Source organism: Strongylocentrotus purpuratus, unplaced genomic scaffold (genome assembly GCF_000002235.5).
Source record: "Strongylocentrotus purpuratus isolate Spur 01 unplaced genomic scaffold, Spur_5.0 spur5_scaffold_10, whole genome shotgun sequence".
NCBI classification, from domain to species: Eukaryota; Metazoa; Echinodermata; class Echinoidea; order Camarodonta; family Strongylocentrotidae; genus Strongylocentrotus; species Strongylocentrotus purpuratus.
The window spans coordinates 22961550-22986212 of NW_022145595.1; the positions used below are offsets into that span (position 1 = coordinate 22961550).

The window sequence follows — 24663 nt, forward strand, 5'->3', positions numbered from 1 at the left end:
CTTCCTTTCCATGTGTGTGTGTTGATGCAAAAAGTACTTCATTCACCTGCTATAATCCTTGGTACTACAACTGCCAGAACGCAATTTTCATAAATAATGCCTAGGTCACACTTGCTCTACGGCTAGGATACGGCAGCCGCAGCCCGGGAAATCGAGAGATACCTGTGGCGACCGCAGAGGATCTGCGGTGGTCTCAGGGTCACTCTTATCTTGACAGGCCGTGCAGGTCGCCGTGGGATTAAAGCGCTGAGTTATAACTTTTTTCATTTCTAGTATAGGTTCCCGTAGCAATCAGACAATATGGGGCGCTTTAGCAACGCGACGGAAGGCAAAGAGGACGGGAGAATTCACTCAACGAGATCGTCCTGTACTATGCTCACGTCTTCATTTGTCACCTGTGTATAGAGCGCTTTCGCAAACATGACGGAAGGCAAAGACGAGGGTAACCGAGCAAAATAAACAATCTGCGCATGTGCGAACCAGAATTTTCTCCGTCTTGTTGATTTTCACGACCGTTCTTAGCAATAATAGCGTTCGTTCCCTAAACTCGACGGATGAGTTGTATCGCCGTATAATACACCATGTTTGTAATGTAACCAAATTTAATGCATAAGTGTTTGTGAAGTGCCTCAATACAAAGTATTTCATTCACCTGATAAGAATAATATTATTTCAATAGACAGAATCCGAACTGCATACATTATTTGATCTCGGTTGAGTGAATTCTCCCGTTCTCTTTGCCTTCCACCGCGTTTCTAAAGCGCCATACTACAGACACACCGAAGCCATGTCGTAGCGCGATTCCACGGCGGCCATACTTTTGTGATATAATTAATGACTAAACTCAATCGTCTCAGATCAGGCAGTATATTATGTATGCCGATGACACAACTCTTATATTTTCACAACCTGATTTAATTAATGTTGAGCATGTGGTTAACAAAGGATTAGGCAAGGTATCTACTTGGTTCAAAGCTACTAAATTGAAAGTAAACCTTTCTAAAATAAACTTTTGTATACTTCACACTAAAAGTAAAAATTTGTCCAACAGAATCATGTACTAGATAGTTAACCCTTAGTGTTGATACTACACCTATATCAAAATCAAATGTTGTTAATTTCCTTGGAGTATCCGTGGATAACAACCTTCGTTGGGATTTCCACATCGATAATGTTATAAGCAAGGTATCAAAATGTATTGATGTTTTATATGAATTGAAATTTCATGTACCATTTCCCATTTCATTTACTTTGTACAACCAAGGAGATACTTGGTACAACTATATCTGACATATTGTATTAATATTTGGGAAAATTTGTGTTATGGACAAATTAATACCCTCCTCAAATTACAAAAGAAGGCTCTACGTATAATTATACAGGTAGTGATTATTATGCTCCTTCTGCTCCTTTATTTCTTAGTTTAAAAACCCTAAATATTTTTGATTTATTCAAATATCATAATGCACTAACTGGTATTCATTTTTTTTCAACATATACTTCCAAAAACATATCATCCATATTCTCGGTCAATAACAAAGTTCATTCCCATAATACTCGGCTTTGCAACACGTCTCATTTGTGGAAAGTGAAAAGTTCATTCTCAAAAAGATCTGTAAGAAATACATTGCAAAACATATGGAACACTCTACCTCAAGACATATACGAATATAAAAACAGTTCAATGTTTAAAAAACAAATGAAACTGACCTTATTCTGAGTGCCATTGAATTTACCTTCCAAACGTTTTTCCCCCTCCAATTTTAAATTAATTCACACATGTTTTTGTATTTGTTTGTGTTTATATTGTGTTTATCGCTATCTTTAGTGATATCTTTAACTAATATATACTCAGTAATATAAATCATAATACTCGGGGGAACTTTTTTAAACAAGGCTACCATGGGCTTTTCATTTGTTCTCTATTTCATTTGAAATTACCGTATAATCTAAACATGCTCTGCCTTTGTATGTATATATATTGTATTTTTATTTGCCTTTGCTGTGTTTTTAATGAAAATGAAATGAATAAACGAACGAACGAAGGAACGGCGGGCGTACGGTGGCATTGCGGATACCTTGCGTCTGCCTTGGTATTTGTCAAAAACTGTACGACCGCCGCAGGGACGCCCTAAGGCGACCATGCGTCTTCACTTCAAAGGCCGTACGGCAGCCGCAGGTTTTCCGTCTCCATAAAAATTAATGGTGAGAGGCTGATGAGAGTAGTTAATGGTTATTACTCGCAATATGGCCATCAATATACACATTTTGCTATCTCATTTTCATAATACATACATATATAAATAGAAAACGAAGAAAATGACACAACCGTATATGAGACAAGAATAAATTGAATTGTCGCTCATACGGCTTTATCAGGAATTGATGAATTTATTCAATTTATTCAATCAACAGCATCATACAAATGCAATGCGCCAAATGCAAAGCCGCAGCGTTAAAAAGCAACGAGTTAAAATGTTAAGCGCGAAGCGCAAAAGTGCAAAAAAGAAGTAGAGAGTGGGAGAGAGAGATAATGAGAGACAGTGAAGATAACCCAAGTAGCAAGCCCATGTGGGATTCACATGGGTCCCATATTCTCTGAAACATTGGCTCCATAATTATGGAAAACCATCTGGGGCCCTAAGACATCTGCATCAAAGAAGCATATGGGACCCATATGGGTAAACCCATATAAGACAGGTGGGACCCAGATGGGACCCATACCAAACTGGGCCCAAATGGGTATGCCTAGCTTAATCCCATCTGGTACCCATATTGGTTAACCCAGATAGATCCCATGTGGTTTAACCCAGATTGTCTCCACGTGTTACCCATATGGGCATATTCATATTCTACCCATATGTGTACGCCCAGCTCATTCCCATCTGGGACCCATAAGGGCTGACCCAGATAGATCCCATATGGGTTACTAAATATTGGCCGCATATGGGATACATAATGGGTTCCATTTAGCCCAGATGGCACAAGTGACCCAGATCATCCCCATATGGGCCCATATGGGCCTGCTACCTGGGAAAAAAGGGGAAGAAACGGGCAGAAGAAAAAAGGAAGGGGGAAGAGAAAAGGAAGAAAGACAAGAGAAAGAGAGACACATTCCAGCATTTCCTTCAGGGAACTGATGTGAATGGGCGATGAAATAAGAGGTTGGCTTTAAAGTAACCTACTGAAATATTGCTCATGTTTATTTCTTACAATGTCAAAATTACTTAACAGGATCCCCCTCCCTAAAAAGCTTAGGCATGGGTGATGGTATAGGTATGAGGTTAATGCATGATCAGGAATTAGTTGAGTGGATGGAAAAGAAGTGAGAAATAAGCTGAAAAAAACCTGAAAGAAACATGGAAAATTGCCATGGAATGATGGAAGGAAATGTGAGACATCCCCAACATGTTCTAAAACAAGTAATAATATTCAAGAATAGTTATGATATTTTAGAAAAAGATTATTATGGGCCCCATATGGGCTTGCTACCTGGGGAAAAAAAAGGGGAAAAAACGGGCAGAAGAAAAAAGGAAGGGGGAAGAAAAAAGGAAGAAAGACAAGAGAAAGACGGTTTTGTCCAAATGGCAGCATATAGGAGACGAAACTTTCAGTTTGTTCCCTGATTCATACTTAGTATCTATTTTGTTTTATTGATTTCACCCATTTCTTTGTTTATTTATATCTCTACATGTAAAACATTTGAAGAGCTATTTTCCGAAAGGAGCAAAATCTTTTGATAACAAAATTATTAACCTAAATTACGAGAGAAATTATGAACACATGCATCTTTTAATAACAATTTTCCATAGACAACTGAACAAAATCGGGGGTAAACAAAGAGTTCTTCCTTAAGTTACACACATGGATCTAGTGCCTCTTGAAAATAAGCTCTTTGTATGTACATAAACAAGCAATACAACAGAATACTCCAGTTCGATATTTTGGAGAAAGATTATTATGTCACAACTTATTTTTGTTTTATTGAAAAGCTAATGTAGGCCTATTGTACTCAAACGTAACAGGCATAAGATAGTTAAGGTGTTTTTGAAGGTTAGAATGTTATTAAGTTTGAAGTTAATAATAATACACCTTCTAAGACTGGTTATAGTTTTTGAAGAAAAAATAGTGCTCTGGTCAGGGCCTTGGGGGAATATTATGCTTATATTTTAGAGCGTATCTGGTATGATAAGTATGTCTGGGTGAAGAAGGAGATAATGGAAGTTTGTTGTTTGGTAGTTGGAACGTAAGTTTTATATTATGTTTTTAAGAAACAGACAGTTTGTATGAGATCAGGAGTGGAAAGTTTCTGTCATTTTGAGAACAAAATTTTGCATCAGTGATATTCTGTTTCATTGAATTGAGTTTCCCGCAGAGAGGATTCAGTTGGTTTAATTAAAGAAGGAAGAGAGTCAAATGAAGAACCAAAAGCAATATGTTTTTCATTTACTAATGAGAACTATGTTTTTTGGAGATCTCCTTATACAGTATATTGGAATGGGTTTTCACGATGAATGTTGTTTGGAGACATCACTATTCATAAAATGTATGTTTCTATCACCAGGAAATAAAGAATTTTCTGTCTACACGAACCTTTCCTGGTTGCTTATTAATGTATTTGCCCACTGGTAACATAATACCTTCACAAGTTGATATCCCTCACATTGTATTTTTGTTGGTAAAGTCTAAATTTTGTTTAAAAATAGACGATATTAGTCTGGTAGGCCTACACTGCAGGCAAGAGTCAGGACTAACATTTAGCATGTTATTAATTTTATTACCACTCTTATATTCTCTGAAATGTTATCTTTATTGAGGGTGACTTGACAAAGTTAATAACTTGGAAGGGAGGGGGGTACGTGCAACCTGCCACATGCTTCTACCTCTTGGTTGCTTTGATCCATTGCCGAAAATATTTTGGCACCTATCACCCCCCCCCCCCAACCACGAATACAAATCGATACCCCAGGGCCCCGTCTTACAAAGAGTTGATATCAATCGTAACTTATTGTGATTGATATCAATCATAACTATGTACATAAGAGATAGGAGACTGCAAACTTGCGATTGATTTGGATCGATCGTAACTCTTTGTAATACGGGGTCCTGGTCTCACATATTCAGAAGCCAAAAGATTAGCACAGGACAGAAACAAATGGAGAAAGACAACAAGAAGATGTGCAGGTGTGGTCGCCAATCACCAGCAACTGACGGAGGCATCCAGGTAGCCAGGTATTTGGCGGTCTTTACCAAGTAAGAAATATTATTAGATTTGAAAATAGCGGTCGATCAGAAGTGGTATAATTTCTAAGGAATTTGATACTTCATATTTGATAACTTCAAAATACAACGAACTATGTATATACACGGCCACTTCACCACCGTGTCTGTTCCTATCTTTACGAATAAGGTTAAAATGATCGATATTAAGTCCACTGTCGAAAACAGATTCATCCAAAAAAGTTTCATTTAATGCTAGAATATGAATTGTATTACTCTGTAAAAATTATTTGATTTCATCTATATTACGGAGAAGGCTACGAATATCTAGATGTGCAAATTTGAAGCCTTTGCTTTTCAAACAATCAATACATGAACGATTTGTTGTTTCCATTCGTATCACCTTGAACATCAATTATGAAATCATAGTTAAAGAAGAAGTTGAGTTCTAGTCATGCGATTGCATTGTGAAAGAAACGGTGTGGAACCGACCAGAAAAGGTTGATCATCTAGCATATAAGAATTTGTGTGTATTGCAAGGTTCTGGAATCATCAAAATGATAAGAAATTTGGCCAAGTCTTGGTAAAGTTACAAACACTGTACACAAAAAGATGTATATGGGACTACACGAACACGTGGCGTAAAAAGCCGGCCCCCCGATTTTTACGATGTTACATGCATATTTAGAATATGAAGGCATTTGAAGAGCCATGCTTTTCAGGAAACATGTCTTATCTGATGTTCTTCCACACTTGCACAATAAGATAATGATTAACGCTCACAAATTATTTTTCACCTCTTCCCAGAACTCAACCTTCTCTTTAAGATCAGGAAAGGGTAAGTATCTAAAAAGACATTTCGAACATTGCCAATTAAAGAAATGTTGGGTTGGATCATCATACGATTTAAAGCTGATATCAGTACAACTTATGTGGACCCATTTATTGCAATTTGTACATTGTAATGCCCTTTGGTTATTTGTTACAGTTTTAAAGCAACTAACACAAGGGAACAGCTTTACCATTAACATATAGAAATGATTAAAAACAACTTGATAATATCTATATAAAAAAAATATCTTAAAAAAGAAAAGAAAAAGAAAAACCATCCCTAGTTTGAAATTTATGTCACATTTTACTCTATTATTATTAGCTGCCATCCTTCATCTATTCATCCCAGTTTAATTCTCTATTCACAATCCTGGTGCTCTGAGAATGGCTGGTTACGATCGTACGATCCTGGGGGGTGTTTCACAAAGATCCTAAGTTGAACTTATGTCTAAGTTGGACTTAACAATTATGGAAAGCCGTTAGCATCCTTGAAAATATTTTGTAAAAGTTGTTTTAAAAGGCATAAAATGTTGATTCAAATCATTCATATTTTCTATTATCATGGGAGATTTCATGTTCTTGATGTGAAATTTATGATAAGTCTAAAATACTTGAATTTTCGCTTTTGAATATATTTCATTATAAGGCTACAAATGGCTCTCCATAATATTTGAGTCCAACTTAGAGATTGCCTTTCAACACTTTAATACCGTCAAAACTACATTCAATATGTCATTTTACCTCATTCAAAAAGGTTCGAAATTAGCACATTCAACACTTTTCCAAGCACTTTAAGAGGGTTGCATTTTCAACATTTTCATACCGTCGGAATCACATGTAACTAGGTAAATTTTCCCTTTCCGAAAAGGGTACAATCCAGCGTTCTTTTCCAACAATATTATAGTGCTGTATTTTTAAGACGCTTTATATTTAAGACGCTGTCACGTACTCCATGCCCCTATTCAAAATGGTGAACCCAGTACCTAAACGGGCGGATCTAACATTTAATTTGTGAGGGTGTAAAACTTTGTGAAGAATAGCTTTTTTATATATCTCTTGTACATTTTCGTAAGGAATATTGTACATCAAAGGGCAGGAATACATCATTTAATTTTCAGAATGCCTGCACTTATTCTCTGGGTCGAGTTTTCCTTTAATAAACTTTTCACCGTTTCTTCAAGACGGATTCTTCCTCATTGTTATTGCGAGTCCTTTAACACAAAGGTACGCGATCGAGTGCAAATTTAAAAAGACTTTTCTGATTGGTTAATGGTCACCCTTTTGAACAATATTTGCATGTAATGATGATCTTGATTGGCCATTGTCATTTTTTTTACCTTCATATTGTAAATACAATCAGTAAAGAGATCTGACCAAATTCCGTTACCACATAATATGCACATATCCATTATAATGTGCATCGTTTCACTAGTATTTTATGTGATTTATTAAAAAAAATAGTAAATTTTATATAATTGTTATGATTTAAAAACCAATCGCACAAACACAATTATTCTAACGTACTTAATCAACCTTTACCAATAAATTCTAGAATCTTTCTTCATCAACGCATTAGCGTGACATCCAATCAAATTTGCTTCTAAAACATTTAATTTCGGATTGTATTTTTTAAAATAGAAATGTCACTCATGAAATCTATGGCAAAAAGATGATATTGAATGCACACAATGCAAAATTCAATGCTCCAAATGAATTCGAATGCCCAACGACGATATAACGTCACTTATTGGTCTATTTAATTAACTGTTCATAATTATAGTCCAGCAGCTAATAAGTATAATATTATTACCCCGACCTTAGCTGAGCCGCCATTATAAAGTTGAGTTCTGGTCATGCGATTGGATTGTGAAAGAAACGGTGTGAAATCGATCAGAAAAGGTTGATCATCTAATTTAAGTATTGGTTTGTACTGCAAGGTTCTGGAATCATCAAAATGATAAGAAAATCGGCCTAGTCTTGGTAAAGCTACTAGCACTGCACACAGAAATATTATGTGTATGGGACTACACGAACATGTGGCATAAAAATCCGTCCTGATTTATTTTTATGATCTTACATGCCATATGAAGAATATTAAGGCATTTGAAGAACCATACTTTTCAGGGAACATGTTTTATTTGATGTTCTTCCACACTTGCATAATAACGATGATAATGCTCACAAATTATGATTCACCTCTTTCCAAAACTCAACCTTCTCGTTAAGCATTCAAGGAATGTCTTTCTACCAGGAACCAATCTATTTCTTCTGGATGGGGAGTGGACAATGTCTTGCCAAAGGACGTTGCCGCGGAGGGACTCGAACCGCGAACCATGTGGTCCACAGTCTGGTATCCACTAGACCACGACAACTTTTATAAAGAGTAGCCTTTTTAGTTAGCAATTGGTAGGGCAATTTATATACATTTTACAACAATAAATAAAACATGAATTTCAAAAGACCTATGATCTGGGTAATTACATTATTTGGCCGACCTGGTTTCAATTGGTCACAACTTGACTTATGTTCTTATGTTTTGTCCATTATTCGTATTGATATTAAGTATTCATATCGCGCCCCACTTGAACCGGGCTGGCCAAACTCTACTAATCAGCGGCTCTGAGGGTAACAGTAGGAACTTTTAGATTTGCACGTCGACATAGTGGACTGCTACGTGTGACGTTCTTTTCAGGCAATGTGACGTCCTTTTAAGGCACTGCCAGTGTCTAAAAAGGACGTCAGACGTAGCAGTCCACTTTGTCGACGTGCAAATCTAAAGGTCCCTAATATTGGAGCGCCAGCTTTGAGCGATACACGCTAAACAAAAAGCCACCCTTATTCCAAAAAAATAAAGAGAGAGAGAGAGAGAGAGAGACAGAGAGAGAGAGAAAGAAAAAGAGAGAGAGAGAGAGGTAAAGAGAGAGAGAGAGGGAGAGAGAGAGAGAGAGAGAGAGAGAATGACAGACAGAAAGACACAGCAAGAAGGAGGGTAAGATGAAGGGGAAATTGAAAAGAGAAAAGCCGAGTGATTCGGGACAACAAGGGGGGGGGGGGGTGGGGCATAACAGAGGAGCAGACAGAGAAAAGACGATGACGATAAATAAATCTGCAATAGTAAAGTTTCAAATAAAAACAATGCAAATACACACAGCATTGACCATATTTGTCCGACGGTCCGACCTAGCAACAACTTTTACATCTGAAGAAATTGATATCAAACGAGAAGGTATCTTACCTCATACCTCCTTGTAAGAACATTATAAGCCTACGCAAATCAAATATCAGAGAACAGTTAAAATGTAAAACCAAACGATTTCGTAACAGTCCAGTTCCCTACCTAATTGACTTGCTTAATTCACAGTAGTGATCATGCACTTTGTACACATCTGTATAACATGTATACTTATCCCCATAGTGATGAGGTATTCTTTTATTTTATGTGAAATAGTATATAAATTTTTGTTACCAAGACGATTGTACAACCTTGATAATTGATAAATGAAAATGATAATATAATAAAGTAAATCAAGATTACCATGGTTAACTTTTGTAATGATTGAAACATACTTACCACATATTTATTACAAGAAAAATCTCGAAATTACCATATTTCATGTCTTCATCTGATTGCATACCTACCTATCAATTTACGATATATGTTAGCCATAACTCACCAATGAAAATGTAAAATGTAATTTATTAATTTTTACAACCAGTATTCTCTCAGTCGAAATTGTACTTTTTACCTTATTTTCGATATGTGTGATATACACTCTCATCCTCAGCATTATCTTTTATATATATATATATAGATATATATATATATATATATATATATATATCTCGCTTTGTCTCTCTTTCTCTCTCCCTTTCCCTCCCTCTGTCTTTCTCTATCTCACACTTGTCCTGGATCTCATGTGCTGTCTGCACTATTATCCTCCCTACCTCTCTTCTATATTTCCCTCCAGCCATATGATGATTGTGAAATAGAATTAAGCAACTGTTAGCTGTTAGGCGAATTTTATGAATTTGTATATATATGTGTACACTGATTTATTTAGAAAATTCATTCACTGCGTGATATGTCTTAATACGTTTTATGTTTGTATCATCAAGTTCTGCAATTCAGCCATCTGGCTGCAAATGAATTTTTAATAAAACCATTACCATTACCAATAGTTCGCTGCTAGACGTAAATGTATATCTACATTTTTGAATACATTTTTAAAACAGTTTATTGTTTGTTCGGTTTTCGATGCTGCTAGATCTACTAAATTTTGAGCATTTTTGATAGACTGCACAATGTACACATGTAGGTCCCACTCAACCGTTTCTCAATTGAAGGTTGGAATTAATATTAATTGTGTACACAAACTAAAGTTATGAAGCAAGGTCAGATATGAGTCATTGATGTAATCGAGATTTCCGGCTGCCTGTCTTTCGATAAATAAATAAATGGTTTGTTTTATTGAAAATCATCTCGCGGCTCGAAGGCTAAATTGTTTGCCTTTTTTCAATTTGATAAAAACATTATAATACAATTAATACATGTGAAATCAAACATTACATGGTATCAAGTTTATAGCAAAAATATAAAATATATATATATTCAAATATGTACATGCAATAATATTTCCTCTCCGATATTCGTTGATTTTAACGGGTCGTGTTTGTTTGTAACCTGACCGGCTATTAGAATAGTTCAAATAGATTGTAAAAGTGAATAATTGCGTGATTTTAACAGATTAAAAAGATAGGTAAAATACAGTGATACATTGAAAATTTACTTCAATTTGACAGAAAATGAGTTAAGATTTACGATAGCAAAATATAGCTATATTTTTTAAAATTCATGGGTTGTTTAAACGGATCATGTGCTGTTCGGTTTGTAAACACGACCAGCTATTTCAAACCGTTACAATAGAGACAAACAGAGAGTGATGAACAGGAGAGAAGGGGGAAATTGAGAAAACGAAAAAGAAAGAGAGAGACCGAGGTGGTTTTCGATGCAGCTAGGTGTATCAAGAGTTTTGAGCATTTTTGATAGACTGCACAATGTAGGTCCCACTCAACCGTATCTCAATTGAAGGTTAGAATGAATTGTGTACACAAACATAATGCAAAGTTATGAAACGAGGTCAGAGATGAGTCATTAGGGACTTTTAGATTTGCGTGGACTGATACGTGTGACGTCCATTCAAGGCAGTGCATTACAAGTACGTCGATCGTAGCAATCCACGTTGTCGTTCGACAATTCTAAAAGTCCCTATTGATGTATTCGAAAACGAAAAAAAAAGGGGGAAAAATGACAGAAAATGAGTTAAGATTTACAATAGCAAAATATAAATATATTTTTCATTCATGGGTTATTATACGGATCATGTGCTGATCGGTTTGTAAATACAGCCATCTATTTCAAACCGTTACAATAGAGACAAATAGAGAGTGACGGATAAAATAGGAGAAAAGGGGGAATTTAAGAAAGAGAAAAGGAAAGAGAGCGCATAGGCGATAGAGAGAGAGAGAGAGAGACAGACAGAGGAGAGAATGAAAGAGGAGAATAAGTTTAGCAGTTACGATTGATACAGCAATGATTTGTCAATTAACTGGATAGAGTTCATAAAAAAGTAAATTATCATTTTACAAACTGGTAAAAAATTCAAATATATTAAGAAGTGAAAACCGAAGAGTGTACTATGTCTGATGCTCATATAATTACATAACATTCAATAGATCGACCAAGAATGGAATTGGGCTTCTTTTGTATCTATCAGTTCTGCATCTGATTGCAGGATAAGGAGCAGCCCTTCTCAGAGATTGAGAATATCTATTCTGGCGTGAGGTGAATTTATTAGTGATTTAGCAAATCCTTTGCAAAGTTTTCGCCTTGTCTAGAGTTTGGAGATTGGTCATTTGTAGCGCATTTTCGTAGGTCATGTATTATCCCAGTACAATTTTTAGTGCACGTTTATGGATCCTTTCGATCTAGGCATTTTGTTGGTTTGTTAAGCCCAGATGCCACACTGAAGCAGCATATTCAACAAGAGGCCTGGCATAGCCTTTCCATTAAGTCTTTCCATGGTAATTGGAATGGTTTGAGGGTTCTTAGTCAGTCTTTGATACAAAGGTGGATCTATAATTTTGTAAAAGAGGGGGGCATTAAATTTAAAGAATTTCCTGAGAAGCAAAGATAAGGAAAAGAAAGAATAATTGTGTGTGTGCGTGTGTGTGTGTGTGTGTGGGGGGGGGGGGGTGTTAACACCTTTTAAACGGATACGATTTTGGACCTGTGTACTAGAGGTAAGGCATTTGGGTTACAGAAGGGGGAGGGGCACAAAAAGGCACCAGCCCCACTCTCTCCCTTTTTTGGTAAATGGAGAGGGGCCAGTGTTCACGCTATCAGTGCCTTATTTTAGGGTCTGACGGCTCTGAATCCCGGCTCTGAATTAAAATCTCTTTTATTCTCTGGCTTTATGGTTGTAGAGTGAGTCCCCAACATGTAAGGGTTCTTCTTGAGACTAAATACACTAAGGCTTCAAACACACTAGTACTCCTGTATCTAAAAGAAAACATTTTACCTAATACTCATGCATTCCAACACTACATAGTCAATTTAGTGGAATGTTGGATGTCAATGTATATTTACTTTTATTCTGACAAACCCTGTTAAAGGTAATACGAAGTTTTGGAATGGGGACATGAATTTGGTTCAAATGAACATGTTGGAAGCATATGCGATTTTAACAATAGTCAATGATCGTTGTCTCGGTTGAAATCGCCATATATAATAAACTCGTTATGTTGTATAACTCCCTCTCAAGACTGATATTACTTTAGCTTTAAATTGCCATGGTCGCAGCTACCATTGAATGGCCTTAGGCGCTATTTGAAATATTTGAAATTTACCGGGAGTACCGGCAAAATTATTCAATTACTCGAAAGCGGAAGTGTTTTAGGGGCTAAATTTTCTAGTGCTTATATTATATCCAAATATATCAACATTTAAAGAATTACTATCCATCCAATTTTCAAAATTTCCCAAAACTTACCTTTAAGTTTGGGACATATTCAATCTTCATCTTCAACTTTCCCTATTGCAGTAGAAAGATAAAATAATCAAAGGCTTATCTGCATATAAACAGTCATTATAACAAGAAACTGTTTTAAACGTATTTCATGTTCATTCCTTTGAAATGAAAATATGCAAATAAACAATTATCACATAATAACTTCCGACCTTGGTCAAAGCCATCCATTCTAAATTGACTGAAAAGAGTCATTCTATGATGCAGTTATAAACGCACAATCTAACTTTGTTATGAACGAAAGAAAGAAGCCCTGGGGCCCGTTTCATAAACTTGCTATCTATGACAACTGCTAAATTTCTATGACAAATTTACTCTCAGCCAATCAGATGCCATGATTTCAGTAGCTTATAACAGTAGCTTGTAACTTGTTATTGATATCAAGTTTTATGAAACAGGGCCCAGCTTCATAAAGGTTCTTAAATAACATCATTCTTTGACATTTTCGCTAACAGCCAATCAAATAACAATGATTTCAGTAGCTCCTAGCAATAATTGTACCATGTGATTGATACTATATTTTTTATGAAACTGGGCATTGGTTTTGCAAAACATAGTGTCTTGAAATTTACTGTCCACCCAGAAAACCAAATCATAATTCCTTGTAAATCGCGAAGCACAAAACTGTAGTTCGTACACAATAGAAATTGAGTTATTTTGTAATCTTCTACGGTTGTATCGTGTGTCTGTCAAATAGTTAGGGAAAACAAACAAAAAGAAGATAAAAACGGTTAAACTTTCAAGGTCCTTCCATAACTAACGCGCATCCCTTTTCCTAGGTGTAAAAAGTGCTTGAAATTGTTCCTATAATGAACATTAGCGCATGCATACAATATAGGATTGACAGCAGAGTTTCCCCAGAGTATGCAAGTCAATGTCTGCGTCACCGCGTCGCTCGCTTCGCCACCATCGATGAGGATGTAGCACTCGTAGATGTAGTACGGCAGCCAGCTTATGATGAACACGATGAGTAAGGCCGTGAGAAGTTTAGCTGCCTTATGAGGAGGACGCGCCCTCGACGAAGAGCTGCCATGATGAATGCGCATTTCGCAGGTATCTTTCTTCAATGTGTTCTTCTTCTGGAGGTCGCCTACAATGATGGTCGGTGGGGGAGACCTGGAGGAACTTTCAGCAATGTCTCCAGGTCGCTCGACCGTCTTACCATCGGGGCTTGAAAGCACCCTGTATGACGTCAAGCAGACTTCGGCGGTATCGTAAAGACCACTTGCCTTGTCCTTTCCGAGGTGAACATCCGAAGCAACAAATTTCCGAGGTTGACTAAAACGTATCTTACTTCCTCGCCTCTGTATGTGCAGGAACACTTTTGTGTTCAACAGACAAAGACATATCACAGGCAAAACAAACTCCACCAAGCACATTGAAATAACCAGCGCCTTTTCTCGTCTGTATTCCAAATTGCATGTTTGATACTTGAGGTACTTGTAGTCTGTCTTTGCGGAATAGATGAATGCGAGACTGATGTGTACAAGACTGCAGAGGGACCAGACAACGCTGAATATCAGAGCGAGTCGTCGTCTAGACTGATGAATTAGCTGATGTTTCATCGTATTCCTAACCATGAGATAGCGGTCCACGCTGATGGCGATGATGGTGATGACAGACATGTCGGTTGACATGTAGTCAATGGCCCAGGTGAAGATGCAGAATTCCCGCCCAAAGTACCACTTATCCTTGATGTACTTGGGCGTGTTGATAAGCATGACCAGGCCAACGAGTAGATCTGCGATGGCAAGGTTGAGAATGAACGTGTTTGTCTTCTTTTTTCTTATCCTCTCATCCCGTCTGTACGCGGCAAGAACAAAGATGTTTCCCATGACAGTGATGGCCGCCAGAGGAAGGTACAGAAAGCACACTAACACGATGCGTGTCACAGATAAACCAGTATCTTCTGTTTTAGATGGTATTGTTCCAGCGAAGGTGGACACTTCCATGGCTACCGCTCATCACGCTAATCATGACATGTAGAATAATAGAAATAAAGTGCCAGCCTTTTCCTTCAAAAGTCCAAATCGAAGTCTCCATCAAGTTCTACAAGAAAGCAAAAATAACGTTCCCTACTGTGCGAAATCTCCGCGCTTAGCTAAATGGTACGGTCTTTGAAATTGTAGACGTGTAGGGCTCGACGTGCACTTAATTCGTGTTCGGAGATATATGATAATGCCTCAACCATTTCGTGACATGTTAACCAAATTATGCATTATTCAGTCTTATCAACGTTCATTCAACCCATTAATAAGTAATCCGTCTCATTAGGTCCTCGATCAAAAGTAATGGTTGACATACTTCGATGAATTATTGATCACAGCATTTAAACTGGAACAATTCCTCTCGCTATATGTATAAAACATGCATCAATCCCATGTTCCCTCATCGTGAAATGAGAATGAGCTCTACATACTTTGTTAGTCGAATCTCACATTCACGATCCACTAAATATCCAGTCGGTGAGTATTCCATGTATATATCACAGCAACATGCATGCACATGGATCGCTGTCAGCCTCGTTTAAGGAAGACGATTGATAACTCATCAGGAAAGAAAACATCCACTGAATACGAGCCCTTTACTAACCCACTTTTGATGATTACTCCAAGAGAGAGAGAGAGAGAGAGAGAGAGAAATCCATGGTTAAAAAATGGCGATAACACAGCCCCAAATAAAGGCACATTAAGGAACAAAAAGGAACAAAAAGAACCTTATACGCAAGGTTCAATCCAAGGTATGTGTCAAAGAATGGAAGCCTGCATTCCTAAAAATTGAGTTCTTTGTCCTATTCTTTAAAGGTACAATGTCCCATTCGCAGGCCAAAAAAATGAAAAGGTTCAAATCCAACGGCATTTAAAAGATAATACTAATTTAGAACTTCCCTATAAAAAGGTGGGGCTTGAAAATGTCTTCAAGTGGGAAAATAACGACTATTAGTTGTCAAATCGACTTAGGAGCTATAGAGCCAATAAGTAATAGTCTTGTTTTTCAGACCATTGTACCGTATGGTCATACGTTTTATGCTGCGCAAAGATTCAATCAGTTTAATTTTGGCCATCACAAGAAGTGCTTTATTGATGTAGACAAATGCTTATATACCCTTTCCAGCTCATTTTATGTATGTTATTACGAAAGAAGAAAAAAGCCATTCAGTCACTCAATAGTGTCTGCCAGTGAAGTCTAGCAGGTAAACAGGTTTCCTTGCATAATTTGAATATTAGGACACTGCTAACGTTTAAATTTCACAGATAGGACATACATGACATATTCATAATTCCTGCAAAGTTCTACAGAATATGAGGTTGGCTGCAAAAGGGACATAGTACCTTTAACAGACTGTTCTGAATAGAAGATTTTATCGCTAGTTGAATGAAATTCGCTTTACCCATTTTCGTGTGCAGTACATGGAATTTTATCAATTTCTTTTCACTATGATCATTTTCAAATTTTGCAGTATCCATCAATAATTGTAATAAATATAAACTTTAAATTCGATCGCCATACTCTCCCAAATTTTGCTCCAAACTGCTTCTTTCGCAATGAACTCTCACAAAAGACCAGTACTCAACTGAAATATTGAACTCTCATGACCCATTCGTCTGGCATTGTCTAGACATGGTCTAGATGAGAATACGTATTAACATACAAACAAGTATAATTATAATCAGGTGAAAATGAACGAACCGATTATCTCTTCCGCATGCACTGGCTTAATAGTCTAACCTATTTTATACGGATTTTATATGTCTACTTTATATTTAAATCAGGCCCATGTGTTCCTACGCAACTAAATAATCCTGCTGTAATGATAAAATGGTGCTCTGGTCATGAGATTAAATTGGACAGTTCAAGTTCAAGTTCAAGTTCAAGTTCAAGTTCAAGTTCAAGTTCAAAGAAACTATCTAGAAGTTATTGGGAAAGGTTGATTATGTAGTGTAATTGTGTATATTCTAACTAGGCCTTGTGGCGTGCGCCTATAATCCAGCTAACACTGGAAGTTACCATGGAGTTACAAGGCTAGTAACTCCATGAAGTTACAAACTGATTCAGCCTAGGACGCAGGTTCGAAACTGAGTCATGTCTTTCGGATGGTGACGTTTAAAGTCGGTCCCTAGACGTAAATAATCATATCTGATTGACACACGTCTGTAAAATCACAATACACACACACGCGCGCTCGCACACACACACGCACGCACGCTCGCACGCACACACACACACACACGCACATTCTCACATCAGGGCCTTTGTGGGGCACCTGATTGTGGGGTATTTCTGTGCGTTCCAGATATACCGTGTGGTCCCCTACTAGTGGGGTATGTACAACCTGGCGATAACAACCCGGCGGTGTGCTTACGATGTTACCATAAAAAAGTGTGCAAGTTTTAGCACACGCTCACAAAAAGTCATTTATGGGGTACCACTTCTAATGCCCCGCAGGGCATAGGACACCGAATATACAGTCATTTGAAAGACTTTACTCTGTGGGGTCCTGAAAAAATACCCCACAAAGTAAAAATGCCTCACAAGGGGTATGTGAAGCGCACATAAAACCCCACAAGAATGCTGAGGTGAGAGCACACACACACACACACACACACACGAGATCTGGGGTTTATAAAATCCGGCGACTCGATCTTCCTGAAATTCTCGTACAGTGAAATGTTGTGCACACATAATTGGGTATATGCGACTAAATGCGACTATACACACACATGTGGACAGCAAGTTGGTCAAAATTGTTGAATTATATCTAGTCACATTTCAAATACTGAGGGGGCATTGAAAGAGAATTCTTTTCAGGGGTCATTTCAATTATTACATGTATATTCAATTCAAAATGGTTTATTTCAAATCAAACTTTCATCTCGGCGTTTAGACGAATTACAAAAGTTTATACAAACAAAATTAATAACACATAATGTAATATATAACATAGCATAACATGATATATTGAATCTGAAAAATAAATCAGTTTAAATACGAGAAAATAGCTTATTGCTACGTATGGAAACACAAATTAGAAAGTATTCATATAGCATAAAGTTACATAGTTCTACATTAAGTATATAGAAAAAGAACATTCACAATTTTTTTTTTTTTTTTACTGTACATGCTAAAACAGAACTCATCCCTCTCCTGCGCAACCTAAAAACCCTCGGAGTTAATGTACCTCGTTTGGGATAAGCTCCATTATGCAGCACATTGCCCCCTACCTCTCCCCGTGAGTACTGGTAAATATGGAAAATAAATTCTCACAGAACCCTACGAAAGTTACACTGAATGTTCAAGATTTCAAATAAAAATGACATTTGCTAAACAATTTTGATAGAAAATATATAGTGGCTGAGTAATGAGCATAGAAAAATAAGGAAATCCGGCGGGTATGTAGGCTGGACAGGTTACTCACTACATGTGCAAATGGGAGTTGTGGGTTTCTATCGAATATGATGCCCAGTAAGTTGTTGTGCGTATGTTTTTAATTCATTGGTTCAAACAACTAGTCTACTGCAGGATAAACAATCCAGAATAAATCATAGCAATTTCCTCTCAAAATACGATTCCCATACCCAGGCACGTAGCCACGGGGGGGGGGGGGCACGTGCCCCCTAAAATTTCCAAGATCGGTTGAACTTTTTTTAGACCCCTTTTTTTTTTTTACCTCGATCGATTACATGTATGTGCCCCCCCCCCCAAACATCAAACTCTGACTACGTGCCTGACCATACCAGAGCTTTGACAAAGCTGGGCAAGCAACAACAAAAAACAGAGGGAATTGAACCCCAAAATGAAATAGCATTTTGTCTGAAATTATAGAATTCAGTTTTTGCTCACATTCATTCTTCCATTGTTACTACGCGTGATTGAGTTTTCTTGCAATCACAGAAATGCTGCTTATAGGGAGGCACATTGAACTCGAAATTTCGGTAATCACATATCAAACAGTCGGGCCTTCTCTGTCTAGTATGAATTATGAAACCATCAAGATTTACTTGTGGATATTAATGAGATTGTTTCCCGTGAGGAAAAACATTTGATGACGTAATACACAGCTAAATAAAACAGAGGCGACTAAGGGCCATTTTTTCGAAACACTGATGAAACGCGTGTTCATTTTATTAAACAATTTTATTGGATGTTACACCTATGGCGGTTTCGAGAGACGGACCCGCGTCAGTTAACGTCAAAATGTAAACACATCTTCTTTTTGCCTGTATTTAAAGGGGAAGTCCACTCTAATAGTAATTTTGTTTAAAAAAACAGAAAAATTAGCATAAGTTTGAACAATATATCCAATAAAGAAATAAGAAAGTTATGATCAGCGAAACACACAATGGCAACACTGCATGTGACGTACGTATCCTTCTCCAATTCGCTCTGTACAGAAAATTTCATAAACTTTCAATTTCTTAGTTATTGTTCACGGAATAGAGTTGCTTTATACAGGGGTTGTATAGAAACATATTTGCAATAATTGTATATGACTGAAAATGTTCTTATATACTACCGCCTCTACCGGTATACAGTTTTTAAGTTTTTTTAGTACAAGGGGGGGGGGGGGGGGGGCACATAGTGGCGGGTTGGGACCGCATAGGATGAGTCACAGAGTTCCCAATTAGTGTTTGATTGATCGCACCTACAAAAATACTCGACTTTCTTATTTTCAATCGTTTTTTGCTCAAACTTTCACAGACCTGTTTCTCTCATGTTTCTGCTTCTATCAAAACCCACTTAATATCAGGGTGGAGTTCCCTTTAAAGGGATCCGGTAACTTTGTCACAGATTCTGAAACAAAATCCTGGATTTAGGTCATGCTGCAATGATCGCGATAATTATAAACCTTTAGGTCAGTCAGGAACCCCATGACTAAGATATTTAGGATTCGAAATCGAAACCAAATTTTGCGTTTTCCTAACGTTTTTCATAACACTACAGTCTTTTGGGGGAAAACGAGTATGGTAAAACCGGTCACTCAAAGACTTTTAATTTTTTGAGGCACTTCTTGATCATTTTAAAGCCGCTTCAATATTACACCATATCACAGACACTGATAACACGTAGGGCCGTGCATCTCAGATTTAACATTGTTTTTTAAAACGATGCCTTTAAACCTATTCTTATAAAATACAAACAGCGCGGACTTCGATCTTTTCTTGCCTTCGGCAAATTTCAGTCTCTCAGTGAGATGCCTTTGCACCAAATGTGCTAAAAATCTGCCATTGTTCCCAGAATTCCGAATGGGTTAACGAACTTTTGCTTTTGAAAGTAAGTAAAGTTTTAGATTCAGAAAGGGATAAGGAGGCACTAGCGTATGTTCCAAGGGGGGAGGGGGCTAGGGGCAGTCTTTTCCCCTGACAAATTCTCGATGAAGAAACAAAATCCCTTACTTTTTAGTCGAGAGAGGAAATTTGTGTGAGGTAAACTGGCATAAAACCTCATGAAATCACGGACATTTTCGAAAATCTCTGCTCGGCCGCAACGCAGCCTCGCATGGTAATACGAAGTAGAGGTTTTGAAGCCAAATTTTAACGATGAGACCATGGGCCGAGGCCTGCTTTCTTGCTTAGTTTTTTATTTCCGTGGTCTCCATCTGGGAAGTACCTACATCACATGTGCTAGATATCTTCGAACTTGGTATCTGAACCAAAAATGACATGTTCCCACGTTTGAAACTTGAGCAGTAACTAAATAACGGCAGAAAACTAAGAAAAAGTTAAGAATTGGTTGCTAGGGACTTTTCCTCCCTAGCAATCATAGTAGGGGAGATATTTATTGGAATATTTTGCATAAAGATGGTGTTTTGAGAAGTGTGATGTTGTGAATAGATGTTCAATCATATAAAAGTTTGATGTGTATGTCAATTAGTACCTTAATTAATATATGTCTACATTTTGTTAAAAAGTCTCTTAGCCTGAAATTAGTATGAACACAGAATCAGATGTATTTGTGTATTTATCAAGTTTTCCAAAGGGATGGTAATATTAGTCACATGCCTAATACCCCTTTAGCCCCGCCCCTTAGCTTTCCGCACCCCCCCCCCCCCCCAACCCCCGAAACCAGCTTCATGGAGCACAAACGACATAAACATACAGTAGTTTCCAATCATACAATCAGCAAATGAAGTTTTCTAACCAAATTTCATACCATGCTCATTCTATTATTCACACACAGCTAAATCATTCCATATAATGTAGAACTGTGTGTCATGGCCATTACATTATTCAAGCTGGCTACAATCACTGTTGTGATAAAAGTATATTTATTTTGTCATGCTTACTTAAGTATATAGCCTGTTTAGTTCGACTTAGAAATATGTTTAATTATCTGAGTAAACAGAACCGATTAGGTATCTCTGGACAATATCATCCGCATTATTGTGTGTGTGTACTGGGGTATGGAACAATACGTCAATCAGAATCAAATTGAAACAAATACACAATTTATTGAATGATATTAGAACATGAATGTACGTACCATAGAGCAAGTACCATCGGGGCCGTTGCCGCAGGGAATGGGGATATCGGTAGCCCTAATTCAGCCACCCACGATCCGCCTTGATCAAGTTAATCACAATATCTCCCCCAGCTTTCATTTGAAATCCACATTTTCTAGGACTAAAGGACTTGTAGACAAAAGAAAGGGTCATAGCATGATGTAACGTCCCCTTGAGCCCATATAAACAGCCATGTCTCTCAAAGAAGTCAATATATTTATAATATCAATACAATATAATACCCCCCCCCCCCCACTTTATGAGGTAACCCAAAAGTGCGCCTTTGACAAGTGCCCCTATTATTTTGGAAAAGTTGGAAAAGTGGCCCGCCTCAAGATGGGTTACTTTGGACACATTCTGCGTGGCAGTGAGAGCCCCTTAGCAGCACAAATAATAAAAAGCCAAGTAGAAGGAAAAAGAAAAAGAGGCAGACAGAGAAAGCAGTGGTTTGATAACATCGAAAAATGGACAGGTCTCACATATTTAGAAACCAAATGATTAGTACATGATAGAAACAAATGGAGAAAGACAACAAGAAGATTATGCAGATCTGGTCGCCAATCGCCAGCAACTGATGGTGGCAGCCAGGAAGCCAGGTAGCCTATTATTTTCACTTCTGATAAGTACCCTTTTTTACTTTGACACGTGCCCCTTTTGCTTAAAAGTAAGAAGTGCCCATTCCCCTTTTAAGTACACCTTTTTTTACTCGGATAAGCGTTTATTTTCACATGTGCTTTTCCTTCCTAATAAGTGCTCCTTTTCCTTATGATAAGTGCCCCATTAAAAGGAAAGGAGCCCTTTCCATTTTCATGAATGCTCTTTTTCACCTATTAAAAGTGCCCCAATTCATTCTTATAAGTGCCCCTTGTCATCTCTGGTAAATGACCCTTTTCAGGTACGTAAAGTCGCTCCGTTTCACTTCAGATATCTGCCCCCATCAACTCCGGTAATTGCCCCTTTTCAAATCTGAGAGATGCTCGTTTTACTTCGACAAGTACCCCTTCCCTTCCTAATAAGTGCTCTATTCATCTCTGATGAGGTCCCCTTTTCACTACTAATACTTCATCCGCCCCTTTTCCTTTCTAAAAAATGCTATTTTTTCTTCTTATAAGTGACCCTTCCCTTTTTTCCCTTCATGATTACCCTTTTTCATCTCTGATAATTGCACCGTTTATTTTAACATTTGCCTCTTTTTCATTTTGATAAGAGCCACTTCCTCCTTTTCATAAAAGCCTCCTTTCACCTTCGATAAACGGTGTCCCTTTTCTTTCAACAAAGCCACATTTTCCTTTATTATAACTGCCCCTTTTCACCACTGATAATTTCCACAATGATACGAGTCTCTTTTCCTTTTTATTAAAGGACATATCCCCATTTCATAAATGTCCCTTTGCACCTATTATAAATGCCCTATCAAAATCTGATGGATGCCCCTTTTTCGTTCACAAATGCCAATTTTCCATTCTCATAAATGCCTTTCTTCATCCCTGGTGAGTGACCTTTTTTAGGTGTAAGAAGTGCTCCATTTTCATCTCTGATAATTACACTTTGTACTGTGACACGTGCTCCGTTGCTTTTCTTATAAGTGTCGTATCTCTTTCTGATAAGTGTTCCCTTTTCCACTCACCGCATTATTGTGTGTGTTTTAATAAACGTGCCCCTGATTTAAAGCGACTAAGAGCAATTTCCCCCAAAGCTCGCTCGCTCCGCTCGCTCACATTTGTAGATGATATGGGTTTTTTCAGTCTTCCTTTAAGTGGATGTGCTTAATCCCCCATCAGGATTGGAGTTTTCCATCTCATAAGATGCAACTTTTCTCACTACGACCTCTTCATCGCTCGCTTCGCTCAAAGTATGATTTTTTGTGTGTGCCTCTAATGAGGTGTTTATTTACATTCAAACATCAAAATAACAATGTGAGAACAAATACAATTGACGCACAATGTTATCAATAGAAATCACATGTTTTTTCTCAACTATAAAATATTTTGCTACTTTTCATCTAAAGTGCTTGTAACAGTTTCTTTGGCAACCTCTGGTCAGGCTTTTGAAGCTCCTGATTTACAACAATTCTGTTTTTGATTTCTCTTTCAAATATGTATCTTAGTTTGAAACGGTTTTCATTAAATCCAGACTTATTCCGGATGACTAACATTTTGTATATACACCAGAATGCGGTCGTTGTTACAACGTCTATCTCTCTGTCAATATTAATCTTAAGTAAACAAGTAATGTCCATGACAAAATCAATATTAAAAGTGTACTTTACAACATGTTTGATATAATCAAAGAAATTGTTATTCTGTTCATACTCGATAAACTCATGCACTATGTCCTATATATATATATATGACATGGCACTGGGAACAGTATCTGTCGTCTGCTAATCCCCATTTGTAAAGATTGTTTCTAACAAGTAGTATATTATACAGCAATTTAAAATTGAACTCCCTTAAGCGATGTTCCCTTGTATATTTTAAATTCCTTTTGAACACGGAAGACCAGTCAATATTTCTTTGTAGTATATTTTCCCCCAAAAGACAGTATTTGTTGTTGAATGTATGTTTAAAAGATATCAGATTGTAGAAACGTTTGCTGCTTACGTCACTGATAAGTATTTACACTCTTCCAAATTTAAAATAAGGAATTTCTAGAAAGTGAGTATAATATACTGGTTCAGTTTCTTCCTTTGTAAGATCACTGAATCATATCTTTGGAATAGCTTTCTTCAATTTAGTATAATCGAATAAAAGATTTTGCTTGCTTATTTTGTCTCAAGGCGTACTGACAGGTCTTTAATAGACAAAAAAGTTTTTCTTCAAAGAGGTCCTTTAGATAAATTATTCCACAACAAAACCAATCTGCGTAAAACAATATCCTTGTTATGCCATACTATTTGCTTAGGAAAAAATGTATCTTGTACAGAATAATTTTCACTACAAGTAAAACCATTTTACATAATTCCAGGCATGTAATATTTCTAGATAGAAATCAGGAAGTTGCGATTTCTGGACATCAAATAATAAT

The 24663-nt window shown here is 37.2% G+C and overlaps 1 protein-coding gene across 1 annotated transcript; it reads right to left on the minus strand.

The window, feature by feature from the left end:
* Positions 1-12156: 12156 nt before the first annotated feature.
* On the minus strand, positions 12157-15088 carry LOC584790 (histamine H4 receptor-like). Its single transcript, XM_011664221.2, has 2 exons — positions 13968-15088; positions 12157-12184 (listed from the first exon to the last, which is right to left on the minus strand). The coding sequence occupies exons 1-2, from the start codon at positions 15086-15088 to the stop codon at positions 12157-12159; spliced, it is 1149 nt and encodes a 382-aa protein (XP_011662523.2).
* Positions 15089-24663: the final 9575 nt, after the last annotated feature.

Bases quoted from the DNA above. Each gene is read 5' to 3' on its own strand.
- LOC584790 (XM_011664221.2), bottom strand. From the start codon at position 15,088: ATGGAAGTGTCCACCTTCGCTGGAACAATACCATCTAAAACAGAAGAT. The intron at 12,185-13,967 runs GTATGCATGCGC...ACAAAATTATAG, and splicing joins TCTGCTGTCAATCCTATATT to ATCCACCTTTGTATCAAAGA.